General features: G+C 37.7%; 1 protein-coding gene across 1 annotated transcript in view; it reads left to right on the top strand.

Moving 5' to 3' along the window:
• LOC135700751 (progestin and adipoQ receptor family member 4) overlaps positions 1–13,330 on the top strand; it is a 54,098-nt gene that overhangs the window by 14,211 nt on the left and 26,557 nt on the right. The window contains exon 2 of the mRNA XM_065221383.1: positions 4,734–4,949. Within this exon, the coding sequence (XP_065077455.1) occupies positions 4,734–4,949 (216 nt within the window). The remainder of the gene's footprint in view (positions 1–4,733; positions 4,950–13,330) is intronic.

The following is a 13,330-nucleotide window of genomic DNA, read 5'->3' as shown; positions in this document are numbered from 1 at the left end:
AACAGCCAAAAAATCTCTATACTTCTCTGAAGTTTTCTGGACTACCCTGATACCCTGAGATCTTGGAACTTTGCTTGAAGTTTGCCCCGAGTTTCTAGAAACTAGGATGTTCACATATCTTCCCTGAAGTTCTTGGTATTGCCCTGAAATAAATTGATCTATCCTGAAAATCTTTGGACTTCTGAGAAGCTCCCAAAATATGTCTGAAGTTTTCTAAGCTTTTCAGGAGTTCTCTGGGCTTCCCTAAAATAACCAGAATTTCTTGAAGCATCTCGAAATTTGTCTGAAGTTCATAAAACTGCCCTTGAAGTCCTAGCTTCTCTGAGGTTCTTGGAACTTCTTTAAAGTTTCTCCGATTTTCCTCAAGTTCCCTGGATTTCTCTGAAGTTATTTTGTCTTCTCTGGATATCCCTGTTTGTCTGAAGCTGGTGGAACCGTCTTGAAGTTCTCGAAGCTTCCCTGACAAGCCCGGCATTTTACATAAGTTCTCGGAACTTCCCTTATTATCCCTTAATCTGTTCATGTAACTTCGCCGAAATCGTCAATATTTCCTTCATTCCTCAGATCTTCTTTTAAATTATTGCTACTCCTCTGATGATGTTCCTGGAATTGCCCTGAAATTAATGAAACTGCTCTAAAGATATCTTAACTTCAAGACACTTTTAGAATTTTGTATTGAGTTCACTAAACTTTCCTGATATTCTGCAAACTATCTTCAGGTTTCAGAACTTATTGAACTGCCGCTCGTGACAAGTCCGTCCCATAGCACAAATCAGCAAGCCTAGAAAAACGCGTTTAAAAAATTGCATCGAACCATACCTTCTTATTCCCATAACAACCTGTTTTGGTGTTTTTCCTAACTTTTTCAGAACAAAGTTGTTGAGTTCATCCAGTATTAAGAAAAAATGTGTGAGTCTCATTGAAAAAATCAGTTTTGACAAAAACGCAAATGGGTTCGACTAGCGATGAGCGGCAGTGAAGGTAGTCACCTTTTTCATGAATTTAATGGAACATCTCGAAATTTACTTGAAGTATCCGCAATTTTCCAGATATTCATGAAACTGCCCTAAAGTTCTCAAAACTGTCCTTAAATGTCTTTATTTCTTTATTTATTTGTTTCTTTATTTATTTATTTGTTTCTTTAATTATTTATTTATTTCTTTATTTATTTGTTTCTTTATTTATCTGCTTCTTCATTTCTTCATTTCCTAATTTCCAATTTCCTAATTTCCTAATTTCCTAATTTCACAATTTCTTAATTTGTTAATTTGATAATTTAATAATTTGTTAATTTGTTGATTTGTTAATTTGTTAATGTTCTAATTTCTTAATTTCCAAATTCCTTAATCTCTTAATTTTATAAGTTCCTTATTTCTTTATTTCTTATATTATTATTATTTATGATCTGGTGAATTTATTAATTTATTAATTTATTCATTTATTAGTTTATTATTTTCAGATTTTTTAATTTTTTTTTGATTTATTAATTTATTAATTTATTTATTTATTTATTAATTTATTAATTTATTAATTTATTAATTTATCAATTTATTAATTTATTAATTAATGAATTTGTTAATTAATGAATTTGTTAATTTATGAATTTATTAGTATATTAATTTATAAATGTATTAATATATCAATTAATTAGTTTACTAATCTTATAAGTTATTAAATTAATTTATGAATTTATGAATTTATGAATTTATGAATTTATGAATTTATGAATTTATGAATTTATGAATTTATGAATTTATGAATTTATGAATTTATGAATTTATGAATTTATGAATTTATGAATTTATGAATTTATGAATTTATGAATTTATGAATTTATGAATTTATGAATTTATGAATTTATGAATTTATGAATTTATGAATTTATGAATTTATGAATTTATGAATTTATGAATTTATGAATTTATGAATTTATGAATTTATGAATTTATGAATTTATGAATTTATGAATTTATGAATTTATGAATTTATGAATTTATGAATTTATGAATTTATGAATTTATGAATTTATGAATTTATGAATTTATGAATTTATGAATTTATGAATTTATGAATTTATGAATTTATGAATTTATGAATTTATGAATTTATGAATTTATGAATTTATGAATTTATGAATTTATGAATTTATGAATTTATGAATTTATGAATTTATGAATTTATGAATTTATGAATTTATGAATTTATGAATTTATGATTTTTTGAATTTATGGATTTATGGATTTATGGATTTATGAATTTATGAATTTATGAATTTGTTTTTTTTTTTTTCCTTTGGTTTGTTTTTTCCGTCGATCTTGTTTTCCGTGCTGAGCACCAATGCTACCGACGTGCCAGGAAGGCAGCTCCCACACCTGGACCCTACCTATCGACCCATCAACTCATGAACCGGGGACCAACGGCTTTACTTCCCATCCGAAGGAAGGCGTGATCAGAGATGTTATGCCTCAGAACATCCCGGCGGCGCCGACTGGGATTGAACCCAGGCCTACTGGGGTGAGAGGTAATCACGCTTACCACTACACCACCGGCGCCGTTTATGAATTTGTGAATGTATGAATTTATAAATTTATGAATTTATGAATTAATGTATATATTTTTAATTTATTAATGTATGAATTTATTATTTTTTTAATTTATTTATTAATTAATTTATTGATATATTAATTTAATAATTTATTAATTTATTAATTTGTAATTTTTTAATTTTTTGATTTTTTTAATTTATTAATTTATCAGTTTATTAATTTCTTAAATTATTATTTTAATGATTTATTCATTCATTTCTTTATTTATTTATTTCTTTATTTCTTTCTTTTTATTAATTTATTAATTTATTTGTTTATTTATTTATTTATTAACCAATTTTTTTATTTACTTATTTATTTTATTTTTTTTCCTGAGGCTTGGTTCTTGTTCTACATTTACTTATTTAGACGTTAAGCGTCTTGAGTGAAGTTTTCGTGCTTGAATATTAAAACAAAAGTTCTAGGACTTGTTTCCTCCTGAATTCCCATCCTGGACGCGTTGGTAAACTACGTAGTTAGTGGTGATTTATGACCTTATGTGTCCACCAACGCGATAATCCCTGTTCGTAAGATACTTAAATTGAAGGATATCTGGAACTTTTTATTAAATGCACACTAGCACCATTGAGTGATAGGAACTTAACTAACCGTTGACCTCCTGAAGATCTTTGCTTACTACTACAACTTTCTAGATAATCAGGATCCCAAGAATCAAAATGTTGAATGTGGGGTACACCCTAGCTTAGATGATAACTCACTGCGTCGTACTGGTGTCTGATGAATGAACATCACTCATGAGTGACAGTGGGTTCGATCATAGCACGCTGCTGTTTAATGCTGAGCTTGATCTGTCCTCTTTTCGCGGTTGTCCGTTGGCCGGACAAGACACACGTTGCTGCTGCTGCTGTCATCTTGTGTGCTGTGTTGCTGATGTTCCAGTGGCGCTGGGTAATTCTCATCCGGAGGATAAATTCACAAATGCAAATAAAATGGAGAGTCACCTCTCTAGCGGTGACTTTTGTCACTGGCGGCGCAGAATAAGGGGGACTAGCTCCTCGTAGTGAATGAATTTTGAACCTACCTGTTCACCTAAACAACTTTGCCGAAGATAACAATTTTCTATACGGACAGCAACTTTCTATCTAGGTCTCGTAATCTAGCTGATACACACACGTACATTTTAGCGTCGAGAATTGTAAACTAATCTGTTTACTATCCGATAGGACTTGATCTTTCGAACAATCACCTGACAGTTGCAGAAAAGTATGCTTGAATCGAAAACAAATCCGACGATTGTCACAGCGAGATGATGCGTAGAGCGTGTCTATATGTCAAAGTGCAATGACCTTCCAATAGGAAATTCTAATACTCTCCTATATATGTATAAAAGTGTCCCACATTCGAGGCTCATGTTCCGCAATTAGCCACAAACAATTCACTTGAATCGCATTAGAATATGCTTTCAGACACTACAGTGAGTTCTAGTAACGCACCAAATTGTCGATGGCGAAAGAAACCTGCTATTTATAGTGGTCACCAAAGCAGAACAACGATAAACATTACGTAACCGAGAGCCTCTTTATTTTCTTTTCCAGCAAAAGCAGCAGCAGTAGGAATAGGTACCTACTCTACAAACCAAAAAAGAAAAGCTTAGGCACGCAACGGATATAGCGATCTGTGTTTAGTGAGTGCGTCTAATGGTTTCATGCGGGCTCTTCTCGTATTTCTCCATTTACAATTTGGCAATGGCTGCGGTGTCGATGTCAGTTGAAGTAGTTAAGGCCCACGCACATGGCATCCGTTAGTGCTACGTTGCGGCAAAGTGACGGCCAAATCTATTGTCTAACTGTCAGATTAGCCGCAACGGATCACCAACCGATGCAATGTGTGTGGGCCTTTAAAGAGGGAGGGCAAAAATTGGAAATCTTTTAATCTTGGTTACTTGGATCAGGCAAACATAAAGTATCTGCGCCTAACGTGTATGCAATCCTAATAATATACAGATAGCTATTTGATAAGTCTGGTACTTGGGCACTCATTCCTGTGAAACCTTTCCGTTGAAGCGAATGTATCCAATTATTAAATTGAGTTCCATGTTCTCTTGGAATAAATATTACACCACTTTCGTTTGGCGCTCTACTAACAGCATTTTCTGCTCTTTGTTTAATCTTTTCCCCTCACTTACAGGCATTCCAATAGTGTACATCCTGGCAACAGTTCCGGCAATGATGCCATGGGAGAAGGAGTACCGCTTTCTCTCGTGGTGTCATCTGGTCGGTTCTGTTGCACCCTGGTGCGGTAGTTTCGTCTACCATCTCTTCATGAATCTGGAAATGGGCGAGAGCGCGTACTATCGGCTGCTGCAGCTCGACATGCTCGGAATTTGGATAAGCCAAAGTTTCGGTAAGTAATCCCTCTCGAATTGCTGTTTTAACGTGGAGCCCTTTCGGAAGCCCTCAGTGCTTTTGCAGGCGCCCATTGCAATTGAGCTCTTCAAACATTGAAGCCACGCTGTTACAGAAAACAAGCAATGTTTGAAGAGCTTAATCGAATTGAAAGTCAACCGACAGCTTGTTCGAACTCCCACGCGGCACACGAGCCTTGCAATCCATACTGACGGGTGTGGAATTCAATTTGCGAACATCATATTGAATTCCACCGTGTCAGCATCATGTATTATTCCAAAACGGGAATTTCAATGCCACCGCCAGCCGGTTTATCTATCGCCCACAAGGCGTCACGTAGCGATTCTCAACCTAACCAACCGATAACACGCCGGTCGCCAACCGATCCAAACCCAACCATCCGCAGTGGGAATGTCAAGGCTTCAACTTCCAATCCAATATAACACATTCGAAACGGAAGAGTAACATTTCCCGGATTCGCAACTCAAGCGGCCACGGTGACAATATGGCTGCGCGGAAAGGACGGAGTCGGTCGGCTAAAAATGTGATAAAATATGTAGACATCTCCTCTTGACGAAGCCGGGACCGTACGAGAACATTTAGACAGCTCTCTAGGATCGCTATTTGAAGCCTTTCTTCTGTTTTCGTTTCACATCCCCCGTCAGCCATTGTGTTACGTACGCTACGCGGGAACCAATCGAAAGTTACACAAACTTCAGAAAAGCACAAACAAAACAAGTAGAAAAGAAAATGGTCATACTTGCCCACCCTCGATTTTCCATGGAATTGAATAAATGTTTTATTTTCATGCTGACTTTTTCCTATACAAGGTTTTCGTATACAAGGGCTTCTTCTCGAGTCATCGTAGGCAGCAGCAGCAGGCCTTTGTTTGTCGATCAATCAAAGTGGCCTTTTCTTTTCCACAGACATTCAATAAATAGAACCGACGGCGACGACAGTTTCGCAAGGTTCTTGATGTGTACGTTTTTTTTTCTCTTCTATATTCTACGAACTCAAAGTGTGTTCAGAAAAACTGGAGAGACCTCACTCCGACAAAAGTTTTGACTGATGAAGGACTTGACAAAGTATCCACTTTGCTTTATGTCTTTGGATCCGAAGAAAACTTTTATGACGTGCAACCCCCAATTGTGAATAAATTATTATATTACACAATTAATTACACAAATGAACGATTACAATTGTTGAGGGTATTATTATTAATTAAACGTCACCCTTTATCAATAATTAAGTATTGCTATCATTCACATAAAATTTGAAATTTGATTATGGATTGTTTAAAAAAATACATTTTCTAAGATGGCAATCAATTTTCCAAATATTCAGAATTTTTTTTCGAAATCTGGCTTCTCCAAAGTTTTTACAATCATGCAATTTTGGAAATATGGAAAGCTGTTGACTTGGATCGTTGTTTAAGAAGCATTGATCTTCAAAATAAAAATAAAAATTAGATTCTAGGCAGTCATACGAACTTCAGGTATATCGTATTTAAACGAGATGTTTGCTGTTAGAGTGTTTATATATATTTTGTATATATAGGGGAAATGGCTCTAATGTTGGCCTATGGATCTAAGATTGGGCCCATGGCTTAAAATTTGCTATTTATCAATTTATCTAGATGAAAGTGAACGCGATTGAAGTCATTGGGACAGTACTAATGGATATTTTTGGTCGCTATTGAAAATTTAGTCGATTGTTATAAATTTATGTATGCGTCCAAATTAGGGGCATTTAGACCGACATTACATCCATTTCCCCTATATCAGAAAAAAGTAAAATTGGATCTTAAAATTGAGCACGCCAAATGACGAATCGGGAAAAAGAATTGTAGTATATTCAAAATGACATCTATGAAATTTTTCAATATATTTTAGCGCGGAAACAGTACTTCTAATTGAAATGACGTTTCTATTACTTAAAATAAAAAAAAAATCCCAGAATTTTCTCTAAAACTTTGTTCACAAAAATGGACCGTTGTCGATCTACAGTTTTTTGGAAAAACTCATGGACGACATTTTGAAAATTTTACAAGATTCAAAATGGCTGAATTATAGCAAAACTGTGAATCATAAAAAGCAATAATGCAAAGTTTCACGCAAATCGAAGAAGATAAATTTAAAAAATTATTTCTGTTTCGTTATTTTGCCTGGAACGGCTCAATTCCGCAACCCTTCCGTGTTAAGGCCGGCACACAATAGATGCGTTTTCGGGTTTTTTGACAGTTAGCCCATGCATTATCTGTCAAAAAACCCGAAAACGTATCTATTGTGCACCGGCCTTTATAGCGAATTCGTTTATTATTCAGTTCCAATCTGGATCGTAAACAAGATTGGGACTGCTTGTTTTCTGACAAACGTCAGTTTGCTCGTTTGTTTTTAAAACCTAGCTCAGGTTGAGGTTCACACTGACAAAAAGTTCGGTTTCGCACTGGGTTGGAACGGGTTCCAACCCCGATAGTAAACGAATTCGCTATTAGACTATTCTCTTCGAATTCATCGTGATGTCATGGATTCCTTTGCAACATACCGGGTGAGATCTTTCCTTTATTTTTCTCTATTATATGAAACATTAAATGCTGGATTCGGACCCTCCCGTACCAGGGCACCCGATTGAAGCGAAATGGATGGGGATAGTGGAAATGTCAACTCCCTGTCTTTAAAATTTCGTAAATAGAGGGCGGGCTCTTCACCCCACTCATTGGACATCCTCCTGTGGGATCGCCTGTTTTTTGACCGGTTGTATGATCCTATTGTTGGAAGGAGATTCTCTTTTATCTCGTGGATACCCGTAGGTAATGTTGCCCACAGATAGTCCACAGTCTGCCATGCGTCTCCATTTATATTTAAACTTAATATTTTTGAAAAATTGCAGCTCAGAAACGGAAAAACATGCATTGCTGAATTTTTGACATGTTGCGTAAAAAGGTCTAATTTTTCATGAAAAAATATAACATTCAATAGGGTCTTTGGTCCCGAGACCATGAAAATCGATTATAATCAATGTTTTTCAATAATTACAATGCGCTGAAACGTCTGAAAGTAGAAACTCCCTGTTTTTATGTGACTGAAAGTCAAACCAAGCAATCCAAATTACTAAACAAATGAATGAATATTAATTCCAAGGGAATTCTGAGAGCATCCCAACTAACATTCTCAGCTTTATAAGCCAACTTTTCCAGCGTTGGGCTTTAAAGTAGCTGAAACAAAGCTGCAGATACAGCTACAAGCAGAAGCTATCAAAATAGTTTTAGAGATCGTTTACTCAACTTTGTCACAACCATTATTCAACTTGTCAGTCCACTGAATAACATCAGCCAATAAACGCTAATGTCACTTCTATGCAAATATTAATCAACTTTCAACTTTAAGCATCAAAACAAAGCTAATAAAGCGAATATATTACTTAGTTGTTGGCTTCTACACAACCAACCACTCTTGCTGAATAACATAAACATCAAAAGTGCTTTTTCAGCAACTAAACAACCTGTACTCAGCTAATAAACTGTGTTAGCGCTACTTTGGAAGCTATGTTACAGTCAACTAGGTTTATTTTTAGACTTGTGCAGTTTCACAGCATTTACTCTGCTTCTTTACAAAGCTGAATTAACTAGTCGAGAAAATGGATTCATGTGCACTATTAGCATAGAGGTAACTCTAAGACTAGAAGGTCCCGAAGAAACGTGCTCAACTTTTTGGTTCAGCTCTGGTACTCTCTTCGGTCCCAAGCTAATCGATTCAGCCCTCGAAACATAGGAAAATCTAGAGTCGGTGTATAATGAGTCACGCCAAGAGAAAAACAGTTGAACTCGCATCACGGTTTTCGAAAATTCCCTTTCTTTTAACTTGGCAACAGAGGACTTCTGCATCAACTTCAAATGACTTCTAGCGAGGAAAAAAATTAACGGCTGTAGTAAATCATTATATCAGTGATTTTGTCGAATTATCTTAAGGAAAAATAGTAGAAATTGTCATTACTGATCATTACAAAACGTATCGCATGACAAATGTAATGCTCACTGCGTGTATATGATCATTCCTTCGGTTATATTTAATATTTAATTGCAATACCTTTCGTTGACCTTTCATAGCATCGTAATGCTTGTTTACTTTGCACGATAGGTAGCCGGTTTGACAGTTCAATAGGTAGACTTGGCTTCACTCTTGGCGTGACTCATTATACACCGACTCTAGGAAAATCCACTAACCCCTCATTTTATCTGTCAAACTTTCATAGCGAATCAAAACAAACATTGTGTAGTACTAGAATTTCGACTACAGTGGGGTACGTTAATCGTTTCCTCGGGACCAATAGGCTAGTCAAGTAGTGAGCCAATTTAAAATCGTTAGTTTCGTATTGATTGTTGCTATTAGCCTCTACTCAGCGATCTTGATGTAGAAGGGCATGTAAATTTGTTTACGTCAGTTCAAAGTGATAACGTAGCGAAGTTGGTAGTATCAAGGTTCGCCAATGCGGTCGTCTCGAGTTCGATTCCAGGTACAGTGTAAATAATTTGGTGGTGTTGCTTATAACTAATTACGATTAATTTGATTCGAAATAAAATAAATATGATAAATTCCTACGCAATTGTGACGGTTGTACGCAATTGTGACGTAGAGCTACGTGGTCTTATTCAATAAATCTTATTTGTTAACTGCAGCAGAAGCTTGTATTTTGTGTAGGAATAGGAATTTGAGCGGGGTTCTCTCTTTATACTCTTTAGTATGGTGCACTTGACATAGATGACCCACAGCCAGAGGTGGCAACAGTACATTTTTTGAAAAACCATCGTCCAGAGCGAAACAAAACAGCCAGCACACGGGCGGCCGTGTCCAAGCGAACAGCGGAGATAGAGAATAAATAAAATCTCGCAGCCTGATTTTTCCAAACAATTTATTGTAATGAAATTTTAGCTGCAGGCTTGCGTGTGACAGTAAATTACCAACTCCCTTATTTACGCATAATTTGAACGTCAATGCTTATGAGTGGTCAGTCTTCATTCTTATCTTTTAATTCCATGCAATAAACATCAAATAAATGCAGTAATTAGCCAGAAATCAGCAAAATTCTACACGACATAAATTTATGTCGCGCGCGCCGCCGGTCTTGTCTGCTTCTTTGTGCGAAAATGTTCTGTCGCTGGCAGAAAACAGTTTAGAAATGTCATGACATTATTGCCGCTTGCCAGTTTGTTTTTGTGTGTCGTCAAAATGGTTATCGCAAAAAGTATCTAATGTTAAGGAAAAAATGTTAAACTCCAGGACTCGTGCCACCACTGCCCACAGCAACTCACAAAGAGCTACTGATTCCGATCAATAGCGGTGTGGCTTCTTCCTCCTTCTATGGATACTCATGTGCATTGCAGCTCGCTGCTTGTAGGCAGCCTATCGTTGTATACTGGAGAACACCACCACTCACCACGCGGTGATTGAATAACACCGTTTGGTGAGACCGGTTGGAATTCAACTTCGAAATCTGTGTTAGGGAAATCACTTTTCACAGGCAATCGGTGATAATTTTAATTATCATAGCAACAGTTGCACATTCGTGCAATTTTCAATAGGGACATTTTGAAAAATGATAAAGTCTTAAATTTAACAGATGCGTAGAAATATATCTGATCGATTAGTGATAAAATTCTTGAAATTGGTTCAGGGGCAGCTGAGTTATTAATGTTCAAAATCTTTCATAATTTTGTGACATGTTCCATTTCCGGTTTTAACCAAGTGTACCCCCATATAGAAATCATAGACGTAGTCCTTCGTCAAAAAAGCGTGAACAATATTTAACCTGGCGTCAAGAGAAAGCTGTGTAGTAATTATTGGATAATCGGGTAAAGGTTGAGTAAGCGCCTTTCAAGCTCACACATAACTAAACAGCAGGATAACAGCTGTATAGAAGCGTAAATAGATATTCAATAAGAGCTTGTCCTAACCGCCACAACAGCCATAAGTAGCTGACTAAGTTCGCCAGATTTGCTTGTATAGAGGTTAAGTAAAGGTTTCCTCATATCGTATAACGTTTGAATACAGTTTGAGGCTGTATAAATTAAATAAGTAAAGCGTTTACATTGCGAAAATTGTTAGTTGGGATTTCAAGAGCATTTTAAGGAGAAATTCAAAGGGAGATCGCAGCATGATTCCACGGGTATTTAAGGTGATTTCTTGTCCAAATATGGCCTATCACCACTTCATGTTTTCTGGGGCGCAAATCTCGGACACTGTTGTGACATCGTTCATGAGATTGGATCAGAGCAACGCCGGTGTTGCAGTGGTAAGCGTGTGTACCTCTCACCCCAGCAGGCCTGGGTTCAATTCCAGTCGGCGCCGCCGGGATGTTCTGAGGCATAACATATCTGATCACGGAACGGAAGTAAAGCCGCACATTGTGTGGCTCTACGGAGCAAAAATTTTACATTTTGATTGGGAGATTAATAGCATTTAACTATTTATCACAGACAAACAGACATAACACTCGCAAATTGTTAATCGAACATGCATTTAATACCCACCACAGTGTACTCAACAGATGGCGGTAATGTTTCAGCTACGATGTTTTACAGTGAGAAATATTCAATGTGTTATGTCTGTTTGTCTGTGTATTTATTATCCGATAGGTTTACTGGATTCTGCGTTAGCATTCTGTTGGATAGCCGGCTTACCTCCTTCGATGTGTGGTGGCAATGGAGCATCCGTGCCGACTCCAACACTGCTTGGGGACTCTGTTGTTGTTGGTGTTTCCTTTGGGGTGAAACGGGGTGTGGAATTCCAGGGACACTCGCGAATTGGCCAAACACTAGTCTACAGAAACTACATTTATTCCACAATTAACAATTTACTTTTCACAAACAAACTTAATGCTAACAATTTGTATATTCTTCGTCCCCGATGGGAGTAACAACCGATTCAAACGGCTACCGAAACCATCTCGATCTGGTCATCGCTTGACTCGTGGCAATGTAGATCAAATCTCCCTCTCGCACTGTCCGTTCGTTCGGTCCAGCTTCGCACTCGTCGTTCGATCATCTCATCTGCTGCTCTCGATGCTCCGACCGTAGGTACGATGATCGCTGCTATCCCTTACGTATTGACAATAGACGCATCTCCACTTGTAGTCTAATCCCTTTGTTGGCTGCAGATCAGCTGTAGCAGCGACGGCGATAACTCTCCAGGGTTGTAGTTGTCTGGGGGTCTTACTCTCGTACATCCTCACCCACCCAGAAATTCGCAAAATTTCTGAAAGAAAATTAAAAAATCCTCTTCGGAAGGATTGGGAGTTTGGGAAGGGTATAGGAGCGGGGTTTCACGACAAGATTGCATCAATTTGGTTTTCCTCTTGGCTGTTTGAAAGTGGCAACATGCAAATTTTCTCCACCGGACGTTTGAGTTCTCCTGTGGCTGTCTCCAGGGTCACGACTCTAACTACGTTGTCTTCACCCGGGTGTATAGCGACGATTCTTCCCATTTTCCAGCGCCTTCCTCCCATGCGCATCATCTTTAATAACGACGAGCTTGCCTACTTCAACGGAAACTGCTGGCTTCCATCGCTTGGTCCTAGCTTGCAGTTGACTCAAGTAATCTCGGCGTCACCTAATCCAGAAATGCTGTAATTTTTGCTGCATCCACTGGTAGTGATTCAGTCGATTCGGTGGAATGGTCGTGAATTCAGGGTCGGGGAGGGTCTGCAGCGAAAAACCGACTAAAAAGTGTGCTGGTGTCAAAGGTTCCAAATCGTTTGGATCATCCGACATCGGTGTCAACGGACGGGAATTTAGACAGGCCTCACCTGTGTTAGTAGTGTGGCGAAATCTTCCGATGATGCTGGGGTCTCTCCTATCACCTTAATGAGATGTTTCGTAGCCGACCGAACTGCAGCCTCCCAGAGTCCTCCGAAATGTGGCGCACTTGGTGAATTAAAATGCCACTGAATTCCATCCTTAACCAGTTCGCTTGTGGGAACGATCTTTTAGCAAGCAGTAGAGATCTGCTAGTTTGTTCCGTGCTCCAACGAAGTTCGTACCGTTGTCGGAATTGATGTCCGGACATTTTCCTCTCCGTGAAAAGAACCGTCGCAAGGCTTGCAAAAAACGATCAGTCGAAAGATCGGAGACCAGTTCCAGGTGTACTGCTTTGGTACAGAGGCAAATGAACACCGATACGTAGGCCTTCACAGCAGCTCGTCTGGGGGGGGTGGTCGGATGTATTCACCCAAGAACTGCTGCATTGTGGAAGATTTCGTTCGCAAGCATTTCACGCAATGGTGAACTATCTCCCTTACTACATTTCTTCCACCGAGTGGCCAGAATTGCAATCGCACTGCTCCCAGTAGCAGTTCTGGACCAGCATGTAGTAATCGCTCGTGAAA

This window comes from Ochlerotatus camptorhynchus, unplaced genomic scaffold, assembly GCF_037179485.1.
Source record: "Ochlerotatus camptorhynchus isolate MF236.1 unplaced genomic scaffold, CSIRO-AGI_Acam_v1.1 ptg000141l, whole genome shotgun sequence".
Classification (NCBI taxonomy): Eukaryota; Metazoa; Arthropoda; class Insecta; order Diptera; family Culicidae; genus Ochlerotatus; species Ochlerotatus camptorhynchus.
Note: the sequence above shows the minus strand (reverse complement) of the source record. Positions and strands in the feature narration are given on the sequence as shown.